At 44.0% G+C, this 17,626-nt stretch overlaps 1 protein-coding gene across 2 annotated transcripts in view; it reads right to left on the reverse strand.

The window, feature by feature from the left end:
- DOCK1 (dedicator of cytokinesis 1) overlaps positions 1 to 17,626 on the reverse strand; it is a 278,470-nt gene that overhangs the window by 52,256 nt on the left and 208,588 nt on the right. For both annotated transcript variants that reach the window (XM_059476562.1, XM_059476560.1), the window contains exons 34-38: positions 12,617 to 12,702; positions 12,273 to 12,429; positions 8,132 to 8,172; positions 6,698 to 6,788; positions 2,872 to 2,991 (exon numbers count right to left, since the gene is read on the reverse strand). In XM_059476562.1, the coding sequence (XP_059332545.1) occupies positions 2,872 to 2,991; positions 6,698 to 6,788; positions 8,132 to 8,172; positions 12,273 to 12,429; positions 12,617 to 12,702 (495 nt within the window). The remainder of the gene's footprint in view (positions 1 to 2,871; positions 2,992 to 6,697; positions 6,789 to 8,131; positions 8,173 to 12,272; positions 12,430 to 12,616; positions 12,703 to 17,626) is intronic.

Here is a 17,626-nt window from a genome sequence, read left to right on the forward strand (position 1 = left end):
AGAGAGAGCAAACACTTGAGAGCAGCTCAAAGGAGGGGTCAGACTGCTGGGATAAACCTGAGGATCAGGATTTTAAGGGCAAAAGCCAAGAGAGATGGAGAGGAGACTGGGAAGTGCAGTGCAGTGAAGAATGGTCCAGGAGAGAAAAGGATCCCTGTATCAAGGAAACAACTTTCCTTGTGGAAAGCAGGAGCTTAGAAAAGGAATGAAGAGTGTAATTAATCAGTAATCTAATCCATAAAGTAGAACAGCTGAAAATGCAAAAGTTGTTTTTGAGAAATGCTCCTTCCCTAAAGGTGAAAGTTGTACTTCAGCTTTATAAAAGGTTGGTTCAAGGACCAAAAGTCAAATACAGGTGAATAAACAAACATCCTAAGAATAACAGATTAAAAATAGAAATTAAAATGAGGAACCCTATGTGGATTTTGAACTCCCATTACCTGGGACACTGGTGAGGGCCAGTGTTTTGTTCTCAGCCCACATGAGGTGCCACATTCCTGCCCTGGGGCAAGTCCAGCTCCCTGTTCTCACTTACAAATTTCTCAGGCACTTTTGGCCAGCAGTGAAGTGTTCACTCCACTCCAGCCTGTGTGTGGAGGATTAAATCTAAATTCACCTGCCCATGAATGCCAATATTTAAGGATAAGCCTCATGGTTGGCTTTCAATAGACAAGAAAACTGTGGGTTCCCCTAGGAAATTACTCTGCCAAGAGAAAGGGATCATGATTTTTGAGAGGCTGAACTACACCAGCCTTTAAAAAACAAAAAGCCAATGTTTTAAACCAAATTTTAGGACATTCCTTTGTTCCATATCTTCTACACATGAAATCTAAGTCGCACATCTCCCTCCCTTCCCAAATCCACAGCTTCCCATCAGGCAAACAAGGGCAGCTGAAGGATTCTCTCAGCTCTTGTAACTGCCAGAAAAAGTCCTCCAAATTACATGCACCACTTTTTTATTTACTCCATGGCATCGTATGCCCATATATCCACCCTTAAGAGATGAATTATAAATGTACCATTGATTTCTTTTGACTTTTTTTTTTTATAATATCATTATCTGTAAGAGTTTCCTGAAGGTTGGGAGAGGCACAGGCTCACAACTGGAAAACAAAACTGCTGAGCCTGTGGAAAAGCCTGGAGTGTGTGCACAGCTGCCCAGGGCTGGTGACCTTCTGCAGACACCTCTTGTTAACTTAATGGGCAGGGAAATCAAACAAGTGGGATCTGCCAACCAGGGACCCAGCTGGGTGATAATGGCACAAAAAAAAAGCAGAAATTGGTTTGGGCATGGGTTCAGTGTCCCAGAAATGCACAGCAAAGGCTGTTTCAGGTGTTTTACTGATCGTGGGGAGCTAAAGCAGCTGCTGGGCTGCATTTGCAAACTGCTCAAGGAATGCAAGAAGTTGATTTAACTTAATGTCAGAATGTCCCAAATGAGAGGATTACCTTCCATCCACACTGGAAACCTCCACTTGGAGCTTCCTGACATTTGCAAAATCACACAAGATGAATATTCTCAGTGTATATTGATTTTTTTATTTCCCTTTTCATGGAGTAATGTGAAAAATTATCACCAGCTTGAGTGACCAGAAAATGAGAGGAGGAATACCTGGAAGTAGGGGAGAGCAGTTTGGAAATAAATCATCTCCTCACAGACACAGAAATCACACAGGAGTCCTGGCACTTGAGTTCTGCACAGAACTGCTGCTCAGCAGAACAATTCCCAGTGCCTGGGCACAAGAAAGGACCAACAGGAAGCCATAAAGACAAATAAAATAAAATAAAACAAAAAAACCCCAACAAAATAAAATAAAGCAAGATGAAACCAAGAAAATAAAAATAGGCAACTCCTGGTTTTCCTTCCAGACAGGAACGTAAGATTAAAATAACCTTTAAAATCAGCTGTGACTCTCATTCAAATGAGATTCTGCTCACTCACCCAGGAAAAGCTTTTTGGGCAGCAGGAACTGTCCCCAAGTCACCTCCAGCAGCCTCAGTCCCAAACAGCCATTTGTGCACCACTCCAGAATTGTATTTTTCCAAATTTTGTCCCAGTCCAGAATTGCAATTTTTACCCCAATATAGAACTACAACTTTTAGCATCACTCATTAACAATTTTTAAATATTGCATTAAGATTAACTATAAAATTTGACTTTTTAAGCAACATTTCTAGCAAAATGATAGAAATGTGAGTTCCTATCACATTTATTCTAGGATTTTAATCTGATTCTGCTAAAAACTCACCTGGAAAGGATGGGCTGGCTGGACAATATTCTAATTTTACCAGAAAACACCACTTCTGTTTACTTTTAAACCCCAAGTTTCCACTTCTGAAATGTTCTGACAAAGAGATGTCTACTTCTATACTGGAACATTTCGTGCCTGAAATACCCAAACCTTGATCCATCCCTGTCTCCCACATTAACCCCCTTCCTCTCCAACACCAAGCAATGCCAAATGCAATTTCCTTCTGCATTAAAAGATGCAATTGCAATGAAATATCCTCATCCCAGGATATTTATGATATCAACCACAGACATCCAGGCCCTGAGGAAATTATTTTGGTGTACATGAGGAAAAACAAGGGGAGCTGAAGGATTCTCTCAGCTCTTGTAACTGCCAGAAAAAGTCCTCCAAATTACATGCATCACTTTTTTATTTACTCCATGGCATCATATGCCCGTAGATTTACCCTTAAGAGATGAGTTATAAATGTACCATTGATTTCTTTTGATTTTTTTTGTAATAACATTATCTGTAAGTGCTTCCTGAAGGTCACTGGATGCAAACTATGTTTACTATTAAATTTATAAGTTTGAGAGAAAAGCAATGAAATACATTTGCACTTTTTTTCTTCCCTTTTTACCTTGCCCTTGTCAAAGTAATGGATAATTTCTTGATAGAGCTGATCTTTCAGCTGTCCTTGAGTAGCAGCTTGGTATCCATCCCGCTGGGTAAGATGTGCTGCACATGCTTCTTCTGACCACTAAATCACACACAAAAAAAGAGAAAAGTGAAAGCAAATCCAAAGCTGTGAGTTCTGAAGTGAAATCAAAGAGAGGTTTTATTTAAAGGAGTGGTACTGCAGTTAATGCACCAACAAAGGGTTTTTTCACAGCTGTGCCCTTTGCTTCCTTGGGCACAAGGAGCATTTATTTGGATGCTGTAATTGGAGGCTAATTACATCCATCAGCTGGAGGGAGCTTCTGGAGGTGGCCTCCTCTCCTCAGTGAGTTTGATGAGAGTGACCTTGGCCTGCTGATGGGAACAACCTGCTGGGGACACAGTGAACACTTCACCTTGTGTGGGAGAAACCCTGGCGCCCAGATCCATCAGCACAAAGGTGATGCCTCAGGTTTGGCTTTTCTGTGTTCCACATTCTGTGCTGCTTTAGTGTGTGGGGCTGGGCTCACATCAGGGGATGCTGAGCTCTGTGCACAGAGCAGGGACACAAAACAATTCCTGTTCCAGCTGGGCACCAAGGACAAATGACCCAAATCTCAGCCCAGGAGCACAAACCCCGTGGGCTGCAGAGAGAAAAACAAGCAGGGTGGGACTGCAGGGCTAAAGCTGGAATGGGACAATGAACTGCAAGGTGCAAATGGAGCAGAGCTGATCCCAGGGACAGAGCCCGTGCCCGGCCGTGCATTTTGGGGCCATTTTGGTTTATCTTGGGTGCAGCCCTGGCTGGGCTCTGGTGCTGCCCAAGGTGGGTCCATGGAGGAGATGCTTTGAATCAATCCCTGCTTTATTCTGGAGCTCTGTCCAGCCTCTGTCCTAGGGCAGCCTGAACAAGGCATCACAGGGAAGGGCTGCAGGCAGGGAAATGGGATGGCTCCAACTCACTGAGGATCTCTGGAGGCAGGGAAAGCATAATTATCTTTATCCAGCCTGTCTGCAATTAGCAGCTCTGGCTGTTCCACCCAATGACTGACAGATCAAGGGTAAGATGTCAATCACAGGAATCATGGAATGGTTTGGGTTGGAAGGGAGCTTAAAGTTCATCCCATCCCATCCCATCCCATCCCATCCCATCCCATCCCATCCCATCCCATCCCATCCCATCCCACCCTCTGCCATGGCAGGGACACCTTCCACTGTCCCAGGCTGCTCCAAACCCCATCTACCCTGGCCTTGGACACTTCCAGGGATCCAGGGGCAGCCAGAGCTTCTCTGGGCAACTCCCAGATTGATTTCCAGAATCACTGCTACTTTACCTTCTATATATTATTAATTTTCACCCAATCACTTCTTGATTTGGTCAAGATATTTGTGTTTGGGTCATGCAGACACCCCTGACAACTCTGTTCTGAACTCTGTTTCTGAATAACACAAACCTGCTGGAGCCTGCAATGTGATGCAATTTATTTCAGCATGCTAAGAGCTGCTATTTTCTGTTAGTTTTGAACACCTCAATTTTGACAAAAAGGCTTGAAAACACACCAAAATCTCTTTTCTTGAGCATGCTTCATCAGCTTGCAGTAATTTGGCCTCTCTCCCTCCACAGACAGAGCCTTCTTGCAGATTTAAAGGTGAAATTCTCACCCACTCTCAGTCCTGCCCTCAATGTGATCCCATTAAAATCACTGGGATGAAATATCTGCCCATGATGAGTGCCATTGAAAATCCTGTCCTGAGGCTTGACAGAAACACTCAACTGCTCACTTACACACCCCCAGTGCTGCTGCTCCTGAGGCAACACTGAACTCCTCCCTCCACTCAGGGCTGAGCTAGAGATTGATACACTTTGATAATAAAGTAATTCCAGCCTCTAATGAAATTATACTTACAAACAAACATCCACTCAGGGATGAAAACCTGTGACAAATTCATCCCTGGCATTTGCCATTGATTTGCATGAGAAGGAAAGAAAAATGGCTATTTCTTCCCATGGAGCTCTTTTCTGAATTCAAAGGAGCACATTTAGTGAAACACTCACCTGCTCCCTGAGCACATCCCCTAAGAAAAGCCACAACTGATTTGAGGTCACAGAAAGTAAATTGTCTAACAAGTCCAGGCCATGGCAGGTGAGGTTTGAGTGAGGTTTTATGGCATGGTTTATTCCATCATTTATTCAGGAACACAGCCCCCATGGAGGGAAGTGAATCCTTCATCCTGTCTACAAGGTTCATCCACGTGGAGTGGGCACAGTGCTTCTGCACTCCAGATGAATCTTTGAGATGTTTCCTTGTGTAATAACCCTCTAATGATTTTAAAACACAGTAAATACATTTCAGAGTGTCTTAATTTAAATTGCACATGTACACTCTGCATCATATTTAGTCTTTTTATGGCTTGGATGCAGTTTACTCAGCTCAGAAGTAGGAATAATTCTCAGTGCATCCATCAGAAGGATCTCATTTAACACCTTCCCCTTTTCAACTTTTCAAAATAGATAGTTGACACTCTCACTTTGCTGGGGATTGCTGAAATTAAAGCCAGGATTGCCAAGAACAGTTGGCTGCTGAGGATGAGCTCCCTTTCCTGGATGAAGAGGGGCACCATGGGTGCAATCACACAATCCCAGCCTGCTGGGGGTGGGAAGGGACCTTAAAGCCCATCTGGCTCCATCCCCTGCCACGGGAAGGGAAACTTTGCCTGCACCAGGAGGCTGCAATACACTGGAATGAGCAGGACATAAGGGGAAAATGAAATTCTCATTTATTCTGTCCCTGATTCTCTGCCCCTGGGGAGGTCATGTCCTTCAGGGGGGTGGAAGGAGATCCAGCACTCCCTGAGGAAGAAAGATTTCACTGCAGGTTGTGAAATGTGAGGAAGACAAACAGGACTAAATCAAACTCTTCCAAAACCTCTAATTCTTATCATATTGAGATTTTTACTGCTTTTTACCCATTAACTGCTTTTTAAAATTAAAACATAAACCCAGGAATTCAGTGATGATTCAGCTGTATTAAATGTGATTTCATGACACAAGTGTCTGCTGGCAAGAGCAGCACCTTCCTAAGTGACAACCAGGAGAGCAAAGTGGGTACCTGCTCCCACATTTGTGACATTAGCACATAAAAAAGCTGCATGTCACACACAAAATATTCTTTCCAGAATGTTTTCAGGAGATTAATGCTTCTGAAGTACAGCTTCACTCCATTTCTGGCTGGCAGTGGGTAGTGTTAAACACTCAAATGCTTTATCTCAGGCACTTTGTGCAGGTAACATGTTATTTGTGCATAATGCAGGCTACACCAAACATTCCTTGAAGAGGAGCAGTATTGTTGTGCCTCTTCAAATGTGCCATAAAGTGGGTAACACAGCATTAAAATGATATGCACCTTTTAAAGGCATGACCTTGGAGAGAAGGCCATTTGAATCTCTCTGCAATTTTCTGAAATCAGTTCCAGCCACCCAAGAGCACTCGAGCAGGGGCTCCAGCACTCCTTGCACAAAAGATCTGTGGAGAGCTCATTTACTAAAATATCTGCTTCGAGGCTTTCACACATTGAACAGTCTGGATATTTGCAATCTGCATTTTGTGGTGCTGACTTGACCACATTCCCTTCACTCCAGCCCCAGCTCCAGCTCTGCCATGCAGTGCTTTCCTCTGGGGATGAATTCCATGTGGAAATGAGAACCCAGAGCAGTTCACTGGCTTCAAGTGCAGCTGTTCTGAGTGCCAACACCCCCCTGGCTGGCTGCTGCTGGCATTTCCCAGACTTAGGATGAGTTTTGGGGTTTACCTTGAGGAGCTTTGCGTGCAGGAGTAAGGTGTAGGCAGCCTCTGTGTAGTTGTCACACTCCTTGTGCAGGTCACACAGCTTGTACAGGTACCTTAAACAGGAACAGAAACAATGGCTCTTAAAAACAGTGGGTTCAAAATGTCACTCAATCATTTATTTTGAAGATTACAAGGGTTCAAGTCTATCTTCAAACAAGTAAATATTTGTGGGATTGGTTAAAGTTCCCATTCCTGTGTGCAAACAACATTTAGGACCATCTGCATTTCTACTGTGCTGTTTTTAAGGGACACTCAGGGAATTATGGGGTCATTCAGGTTGGAAAAGTCCTCCAAGATCATTGAGTCCAATCTTTGACTGAACACAATGAGAATGACTTGTGGTGAGTAATAAATCCCATCCAGATGTTGTGCAAGACAGAGCACTTTTACAGTTCAGCTATGGGGACAGGAGTAAGTTTCATTCTTTACCTTCAATATCATCACACCTCTGGCAGGGGATTCTCTTCATTTGTTTGATGATTTTTACACTGACAAATAAAGAAATCCCCACAAAAATATTAAAAATTGTATTTTGAAAAAGCCAGTGAAAATCTTTTCAAGTTTGATATTCATGAGTTTGTTAACAGAAATTGGAGAGAATTTGGCTGGGGGTTTGACAATGAGAGGCAATTTGTCTTTATAGAGATGCTGAACAGGGCAGACCTAAATAACAACAAATCACTTCATGTGTTTGTCCACAATTATCAATCCTGCCATTTCCTATTCTTTTTGCAAACTTCCAAAAGACCAATTAAAACCATTTAAACAACAGGAAGAGAGCTGACAAGTGAAAACTCTTCCAAAAAGATAACAAGCACCTGAGAATGAATAATGAGTCACATTTAGATACTTAAAATAGCATTACAAACACAAACTTCATCATTTGAGCACAACAGTGTAAGGAACAGTCAGCCAAAGCACAAATGGGGGACTGTGAACCCTGAGGTTTACATAAAGCACAATATTCCCACGTTTACTTGGTCTGAAAAGAGATTTTGAAAGCTTTAAGTTTAAAATAAGTATCAGTCAGGTATTATTTAACAGTTTTTTTATTCCAAGTCACATATTTTGTACCTCACCAGGAGGCAACATCATTTCTTTGCTCAGCTTATTTGTTTTCTTCACCAGCAGAAGAATTCTGGCTCCTGAGTATTTCAGTGCTCATTGTAATGGAACTGAAGGACTTGGAGAAAGGGGACAGAGATAATCTCCTGACTTTCACTTCCAGCACTCTGTTCTCAGTGCAGATAAGCTTTTGAATCACTTCAGGTTCAGCCAAGGTGTGATTTTTCATTACTCTTCTCCTCCAGCCCCCAAGTGACTGCTTAATATGAACTTAATTTCCCCAATTACAGAGCCTGTGTCAGGCAGTTTGTCACCAGTCATGTTTACAAACCTTATGTACATCTCTTCCCTCTCGATCTCCTTGTAGAAATTCTGAAAAACAACATAATTTGGTTACAAAGTCTTTGATTTCACACTTTGGAATGTACACAGAACGCGCTCCAAATTAAAAATTCATAATTGCGTAACATCAGCCTCCAAACTGCAAAATGAAATATGCCTCCAGTGATGGAACACAAGTTATTTAACTCACAAAATCAAATGCTGGCATGTTTCATGTTGCAGTGTTTTAGGGCTTCTGTCTCATTGCAAAGGTTAAGAATTTGCAAGAACAATAGTGCCAGAAATTTGCTGCTGGCATTTGCGAGTCACACATCATTAACCATTTTCAGCTGAAAATTTTTTAACATACAGCAAACCCAAAATTTTTAAGCAACAGTTGTTCCATGGATTGAACTCTGAACAATGCATCATCTGCTCTTGGATTCTAACAGTTTCCTTGGAAATACAAAGTCAGATTAGTGTTATTTGTCTGGTTTCATATGTCACACATCAGCATCACTCTCTTCTGAGTGCCTCCAGCCTTGAGATAAACTGGTTAACAGTGCAAATATTGTAAATGCAAAATATGATAACTGGGGAGACATTCAAGGCATTTCTGAATCAAATTTCAAGTTTGCCTCCAAAATTTAAAATGTACCTAAGAAAACAAAATACCAAGAAAGTCCTTCTTCACTGAAAAAAATATATTTCAATGTTAAATTCAAGAAGTTTGAGGAGGCAGAGGGATAAATCCAACACAAAAGTGATCCCTTAGAAGAGAACTGGAATGGATGACAGAATCCACATTTCAGAGAGGAATGGTGGCTTCCAGGAGTATTTCAGTTGATGTAGCTGCTTATTAGTTTTGGGTTCCAATCAGAAAACAAACTGCCAAGGCCAGCACTGCCCTGTGTCCCCAAGTGCCACATCCACATGGATTTTAAATCTCTCTAGGGATGAGGATTCCAAACTGCCCTGGGCAGCTGTGCCAGGCCTGGACAAACCTTTCCATGAGGAAATTGTCCCCAGAATCCACCCTGAGCTGTCCTGGCCCAGCCTGAGGCCGTTCCCTCTGCTCCTGTCCCTGTTCCCCCCGGCTGTGCCCTCCTGGCAGGAGCTGTGCAGAGCCACGAGGGCCCCTGAGCCTCCTTTGCTCCAGGTGAGCCCTGCCCAGCTCCTCAGGGATTCTGCAGCCCCTGCCCAGCTCCTCAGGGATTCTGCAGCCCCTTCCCAGCTCCTCAGGGATTCTGCAGCCCCTGCCCAGCTCCTCAGGGATTCTCCAGGCCCTGCCCAGCTCCTCAGGGATTCTCCATTCCCTTCCCAGCTCCTCAGGGATTCTGCAGCCCCTTCCCAGCTCCTCAGGGATTCTCCAGGCCCTGCCCAGCTCCTCAGGGATTCTCCATTCTCTTCCCAGCTCCTCAGGGATTCTCCATTCCCTTCCCAGCTCCTCAGGGATTCTGCAGCCCCTGCCCAGCTCCCTCAGCCCCTCGTGGGGCTCCAGACCCTTTCCCAGCAGCACTGGCTTCAGTGCAGATCAAACCCTCCCAGTTAAACCACCGTCAGTGCAGATAAATTTAATCCCAGGAAAAGCTGGGGATCAATAAAGTCCCAATTAGGAACTCTGTGAGACCTCACGTGGGAATTGTGCCGAGTTTCAGCCGTGGGTTGGATTTTTGCAAAGGCATGAATTTCACTTCAGGTACCTGGAGAAGGATGAAAAGGCTGAGTGGGCCCTGGAGGGAAAGTGGGAGTGTAAAATCAAGCTCAGGTTTGAAATCCCAGCGACCAAAAGCGATGGAAAATTCCGCCCTGCGTCCCTTCCTGGGATTCCAGCAGCTCCACAGGGCTGTGCTTGGAGTCTCACAGTGACTGCACCTGACAGCAGCAAATCACCCACAAAATCTATCACCTGCAAATGCCTCCAAACTCAGCTGCCCAAAGCCAGCAGCAGGAGATGCTGCTGGGAGACACCTGGAGAGAACAAACCCCCGAGGGCTCCTCACCTTCCCCACGGGGATGGTGAGAATTCCTGGGAGGAGGCTCTCAGTGCTCTCATGAAGGGAAGGAGAAACAACTTCACTTTTCCAAGGGAATTTTCCCAGTTTGCCACAGTGTGTAGTGACTGTGATGTGCTGTTTGCCATCCTGCTTGGAGACCTGGCAGGATTTTCCAGCAGGGCTCTGCTCAGGAGGACGCCGTGACCTTTCTGCAGGCAGCCCAACAGCACTTGCTGCATCACCAGCCTGTGACAACTCTCCAAGTCCCTCCTCTTCGCCCATTTCCCAAACATTCCGATGCTTTCTGATGTGCAGAGAGGAAAAACAAACTAAAAATAAACGCCCAATTTCGGATTTGATGCCTCCATCTCCTCTCCTGCTCCAGTGGGCACCATTTTGTTCGTGGCTGATGAGATGGGGCGGGGTAAATCTGCACTGCACGAGGCCAGGACTGCATTAGATGCAAAATAAAAAAGCTAAAAATTATATTATATGCAAAAATAAAAAAGAAAAAAAGCTGCAAACTATTTGCTCTGCTCTTTCCTGAACAAAATCCATCAGCCAGATCACATAAATGATAAACACTGGCTGTGCCTCATGTATTTAAGCAAAATCAAAGCTTTGATGATTGGAATTCTCAGTGGCAAACAGTGGAAAAATCAAATTTAGTTCATGTTATATTGGGGTGCCTGAACGTTATTTTTCATGGGTGCTGACTTTTGGGTTGTAAAATCTCATTTTCTAAATCTCCACCAAAGACCATGATGTGTCTGAGTACAACTGGAACAATTATTGCTTCCAACTCCAGCCCAAAAGGAGCAAGCTTTGTGTATGGGGTGAACACTCCAAAATTTCAGGATCTAAGAGGAGGAAATTTCCCATTAGTGAGGAAAACAAGCCAAGCTTTTCCTGCTGTGAATAAAATAGTACCTCCAATTCCTATTTATTCAAAATAATTTAAATAAAGGGGCTGAGAGCAGAGAGCAGAATATAAATGGGATTGCAAATCCATGGGAATTTTGGGAGTAAATGGCAGAGAACTCCGACATTCTGTATGTCAAGTGGTTTTCAGCACAGAGTTGTTTATACACCAATTGTAAATGTCAATGAACAGGCCCTGTAACATTTCTCCTTAAATCTTTCTGTAGAAACAATTAAAGAAGGGATAATCCCTGTTTTCATAGATTTGCCTTCACCAAAATAGGAAAAAAAATAGGAAAAAGCCTAAAGCATTCCAAATTTCCACAAGAACCCCAACAGACAGTCTGCTTGACACAAGTCCTTTGCTAAAGGTGCAGGATTCTGAGGGTAATGGGGGTTTGGGTGACTTTGTGGTGATTTTTGTATTGATTTTGTGGGACTGCTGTTGGTTTTTTGGTAGTTTAGTGGTGGTTTTTTTGGGTGATATAGAGGTTTTGGTGATTTTGTTGAGATTTTGTGATGATTTTGCGACTTTTGGTGAATTTGTGGTGGTTTTGTGATGACTTGTGGTGATTTTGCATTGATTTGTGGTGGTTTTGTGATGACTTGGCAGTGGTTATGTGGTGATTTTTGGCAATCTTTGGTGATTTTGTAGTGAATTTGTAGGGATTTTTGGTGATTTTTTGCACGATTTGTGGTGATTTTTGGTAGTTCTGCGGTGATTTCTGGTGGTTCTGAGGTAGTTTTGTAGTGATTTGGTGGTGATTTTGTGGAGATTTTGTGGAGATTCTGTATTGGTTTCATGGCAAATTTGCGGCAATTTTGTGGTGATTTTGCATTGATTCGTGATGATTTTGTGGTGATTTTGCATTGATTCGTGATGACTTTGTAGTGATTTGTGGTGGTTTTGTGGTGATTTGTGGTGATTTTGTGGTGATTTGTGGTGGTTTTGTGGTGACTTGTGGTGGTTTTATGGTGATTTGTGGTGGTTTTGTGGTGACTTGTGGTGGTTTTACGGTGATTTGTGGTGGTTTTGTGGTGATTTGTGGTGGTTTTATGGTGATTTGTGATGGTTTTATGGTGATTTGTGGTGGTTTTATGGTGATTTGTGATGGTTTTATGGTGACTTGTGGTGGTTTTGTGGTGATTTGTGGTGGTTTTATGGTGATTTGTGATGGTTTTATGGTGATTTGTGGTGGTTTTGTGGTGACTTGTGGTGGTTTTGCTGCTCACCAGCACGTTGACGGTGCAGCTCATGCGGTTCTCCTTGTTCTCGTCGTGCATGATGGTCCTGTAGTCCAGCAGCCTCTCCATCAGCCTCACCACCAGCTTCACAAAGGTCTCCCCACTCTTGGCCAGGTATTTGTGTTTCCTGCAGTGCTCCAAGAGACTGAAAAACCAATTAAGTTCGCCTTGTTAATCACACGCAGAGAAAAACCTTGACTCAGGTGCAGTTTTAAATACTGTGCACCGTTAACAGATTTTAATTATTTCTGGGCTACAAAGTTCATTGTAGTCTAATTGCTCTCTCTCCTGACTTCCCCGTGACATAAATTTTGCTGCTGATCAACACTTACATTTTGTCAAATAACACTTTGTACTGCTCATCTCCTCGGCCTCCTTCCACTTCGTGATCCAGTTTGGTGATGATCTCGTTTTCGAACTGTAATTAAACAAAGCAAGCGGAAATAATCAGCTGGCAAATATTTCACTTTATTACTGTAGCCTCAATGCCTCACAGATTGGTTGGGTGCCTCGGTGAGACGTTTAGCCCCTGCTTTAAAGCCTGATTGACTTTTAGAGTTTGCAGTCTCTGGTTTTTAGACTCTCCACGACGATCTCCTGCCCTACAAGGACTTCTTTGGTTCAAGGAATCATTGGTCGTGCTGTTAAATGAAGTGTAAATATTTGCATTATGAAAACTAAAGAAGGTGATTAATGACAGGAATTGAGGGCAGGGAGAAAGGAGACACAGAATGTCCCCAGCAGCAGAACTGAACACAAAAATGCTGGAAGCTCTCAGAGAGAGGAAAGGCCACACCTGAGGCTGGATAATGCTGCTGGGTGCACCCCCAGCACCCCTGACACCCCTTTTTTAGCACACAGACACTGACTGCAGGACACAACCTGATCAAGCTGTTAATAAAACCTGCAGAAGGGAAGGGAGTTTCAAACAACTCCAAAATAATTTTATTTGGGCAATATTAAAAGGATGCAAACCTAAGTGGCCAACAGAACATGTTTTAAATGCAAAATGGGTAATTTCCTGGATTTTTTATGATTACAAAGGGTTTTAGCTCTTGCTGCTGGGAATGGATGTGAACTGTTAGTGGAGGAAGGCTCACTGCAGGCCTGCTGCTCTGCCATGAACCAGTGAAGTCACCTAATTCCTAATTCTTCATTAAATAAGCACAGAGAGGCACAGGATTACAGTCAGAGATCTCAGCAGGAGAGGCTGGGCAAGCTGGGAGCCCTGGCAGCAGAATGGGAGCCCAGTGCTCCCAGTGGGAGTTGGGTGACAGAACATTTGTCACCAGGCTTTTTCACTGTCACTTCCTTAAGCCACCCCCCCAAGGATGCTGAGGAGAAGCAAAGGGCCCCTGCACAAGAACAAGGAGTCCCAACATTTTGTAAATGTCAAGAGATGTACTTTGCATCTGCAGGTGATATTAACAGCACATAATGTACCCGTGGAGAAAGAATGGATTGTCTGGATCATTAAATATTCTGGGATGGAAGGGACCCACAGGGATCATCCAGTGCAGCTCCTGGCCCTGCACTGGCACCCCAAAAACCCCACTGAGGGCACTGTCCAAACCCTCCTGGAGCTCTGGCAGCCCTGGGGCTGTGCCCATTCCCTGGGCAGCCTGGGCAGTGCCAGCACCCTCTGGGATCAGCCCTTCCTGATATCCAACATAAATCTCCCCCTGACACAGCTCCAGCTGCTCCCTCAGGTCCTGCCCCTGGTCACAGAGAATATAATGAACCCATTATTAAAATAAAGACAGGAAGATGAGAAAAGGCAAGATAATGCAATCCACCCCCTCCCAGAGCCAAACACGCTTCCATTTCAGAGAGCTGAGTAAAACACTGAAACAACACAATGGTGAAACAGAGAAGTCACAAAAATCTTGTTCCCTAATGAGCCCAGAATAAAATTGACTTTCTAACCCAAAGTGAAAAATGACACTTGCTGCCAGCTCCAGCCCTGCAGGTGATGTATTTTTTAGAAAGAGATTACTCAGATAGAGAAGAGCAATTTCATTTGTCATGCAGGATCTCTAGGATCTTCCCACTATCAGTTTTACTTAAACCTCTGTAAGTCCATGCTTTGTTGGGCCATTTCCCCTAACAGCCTCTTGGGCTGAACAGAGCCAGACTTGCGGCATTTTGGGGTTTTTTAGGATTATTAACAATATCTTTGCTCTTCAGTCACTCCTGGTATTTCTCATGGAGCTGCTGTGATGCTGATTATCTGAGCCAAATGAATAAATGTTATTTAACATCAGTTACATCATCTGAGCCAAATGAATAAATGTTATTTCACATCAGTTACAACTCCTGTGGTCTTTCCATGGAGGAAGGTTTTAGCAACACCAGCTGAGGTTTATGGAGCTTTGGAGGTTTATCACTCCCCATGATGGGAGCAGGAATGTGACCCTGGAGCTGCACAAGCCAGTGGCTCTGGGACACTGCACCTGGCATCTGTTGATAAACTCCATTTTTCCTTTTCTCTCTCTCTTTTTTTTTCCCTAATGCACTGAGTTTTTATAAATGCACTACATTTAATTTAATGCATAAATAAGCCTGCAATTATTGTGATGGGATTTAGTCTCAAATGAAGAATTGCCAAATCTCCAATGTTTCCATTAGAGCCAGTGCCACTTGCTGAGGCTCTGTCTGGAGCTCAGGGGGAATATCTGCACCACCAGTGAGCCACACTCACATCCTCCTGTTGACACTGAAAGCTTGAGGGGCGACACCAGGAAGATCACAGGACATTTTTATCCACCTTCCCTCACAGCTGATCAAGATCTCAACCTCTCTTCAGGATGAGAGTTTGAACCTGAGCAAAGAGCACCTCCAGTGCTTCCTCTGCCTGTGCAATCTCCCACCTGGAGCAAATAAATCAGGGTGAGCCATCTCATGTCAACTCAACTGATCACTTCTGGGCTTGGGTTCACCTCAAGGAAGGCTGAATTTGTAGCACTGGCTGACAAGTTAATTTTGCTGTTGATGAGGAGGACTTCCAGCCCTCCAAGCTGCTATAAATTCATTTTGATGTGGGCTAATAATAATTTGCCATATAAAATTCAAGTGACAGATCACACCACCAGAAATTAGTCCTATCACAGAAATGACACCCAAGTACAGCAAAGCTTTGCTCACAGGTTTCTATGGATGTTGGTGGCTATTCCCAAAGCTTTCATCTGTTCTCTTTCCTACTTTTCCACAGCATTCCAGCTGGGAAACAGATCTGGAGCCATTCAAAATGATGAGATCACTTTGGGGGCCACTGCATGATCTGTCTTCCTTGCTCCCCAGGTGGAGTCAGAGAGGATTATTGATGTTTTCCAAAAGGCCAGAAACCAAGAAAATGTACACATTTACACTTCAACTGTAGGTAATTAAAAAATATTCCTTATTGAAACCAGTCTTTGTGAGGGATTAGTTATTTGGATTTGAATGTTCAGTGGGATCACAGGAGCTGGGAGAGTCATTTACTTGTGTCCTGCCTGCAAATCCACAGCACAGGGAAAGGGAAATTAACCCAGGCCTCAGAAGTGGCAAAAAAACTTAATAAGGAATTACAGGTTCTGAAAGCCCACAGAGATTCTGATGAGCTAGGGGTAACCTCTGACTAGGGGGAATGAAATCCATCTGAAATTCACCAATAATCAGCATGTGACAACCAAAATGCTGTTGTGACTGTTTGGTGGTACTGAGATTAATTGTTAAATGTAAGAAATGGGCCCAATTCCAAACAAGCAGAATGTGGTATCAGCAGTGACACAGGACCAGAAAAGGCGAGTTAAAATTCACGCCAAGAGAGAGTGCAGGTAGGAAATGAGGGATGAAGCCACAGCTGGGGGGAGCACCAGGCACCAACACCAGGAGCTCTCCATGCTCCAAATTCCACATTCCAGCTGAGGGGCTGTTTCACCTGAAGCTTTCCCTGCTGTTGGCACCACAGGATCCATCCCACTCACCTGGGCAGGCCCTGAACAATCAAACCAATTCTCTTTCATCACTCCTGTGGCTCTGACACATTCCCTTTGATCCAGAGGCTCTGCTCCTGAAACCAGCCCAGGGAGAAGCCAAGGGGAGGAGGAGGAGGTTCCTTCCACAGGGAAGCTTCAGTCCCACACTGTTTTTAGGATGGGATTCCTGCTTTGAGGTACAGGCTACTTTGAAGTCTTATAAAAGGCTTCAAAGCACCTTCAGAGGGAGAGGACAAAATGGGCAACTCCAGCTATTAATTCAGTCAGCCTTAATAGATTTCTGTAAAAACAAGGGGTATTTATCTTGTTCTGTCCCTAAATACACTGGGAGAAAAAAAAACTCTTCTGTCTATTCCTGGTTTTACCAGGCAAACCCAAACCCTCCTGAAATGAAAACCACCACAGGGAAAGCTGCCTGTTTATCACACAAACCATCCCAGCGTCACGGGCCTGCAAAAAACTGCAGTTCCTCCCCCACAAATCATGAGGTTGATACATCTGCTGGAGAAGTGGAGCCAACCTAAACCCTTGTTGATGTGACTAATAAGGTTAGATAATTGGATTTCTGGCAGATCAGTTTAACAGCAGCCAACCATGCCATTTGGAAGTTCTCTCTGGAAGCAGTGCTGGACAAGGATAATTGGTACTTGCATATAAAGGATATAAAGCAGCACATTACATCGACCCATTAAGCATCAAAGCTTGCCTAGGTACTGGTGATATTTAAAAAAAATAGATTGTATCTATTTCTATCACTTCAAAATAAAAGAGACAAAAAAATGAGTGAGGAATCAACAGACCAGGCATCCCCACTTCAGTTCTTGAGGAAATCACAGAGCAAGATCTCATGGAAGGCTTTTCCAGGTACACAAAGGGCAAGAAAGTGACTGGAAAAAACCAATTTACCAAGCTGAACATGAAAAAAGTGTCCCCCTTCAATGGAGCCTAAATGTGTCCTGGATTGCAGCAGCAAGAGCATGGCCAGAGCAGCAACAGGACTGCTGCACTTGTTGGACCATGGCTGGAATTCCATGTCTGGCTCTGGTCCATCAGCTCAGAGAGACCTTGGCAAGCTGGAGATGGTCTAAAGGAGGGCAGAGTGCTGCAGAACCCGCAATGGTTGAATTGGGTTTGCTCAGCCCAGAGAAAATTCAACTCAAACATTCCAACACCCAAAATGTGCTCAGAGAGGAGACGGAACAGAAACGGGCACAAGCTGACCCAAGGAAATTCCATTGGGAAATAAAAAGCAGAAAGTCTGATTGGGGTTGGGAGGGACCTTGTATCATTCCAAACCCCCTGCCACAGGCAAGGACACCTTCCAAAGGCCAGGATTAAACACTGGATAGCTCACCCAGAGAAATG

This window comes from Ammospiza nelsoni, chromosome 8, assembly GCF_027579445.1.
Source record: "Ammospiza nelsoni isolate bAmmNel1 chromosome 8, bAmmNel1.pri, whole genome shotgun sequence".
Lineage (NCBI taxonomy): Eukaryota > Metazoa > Chordata > Aves > Passeriformes > Passerellidae > Ammospiza > Ammospiza nelsoni.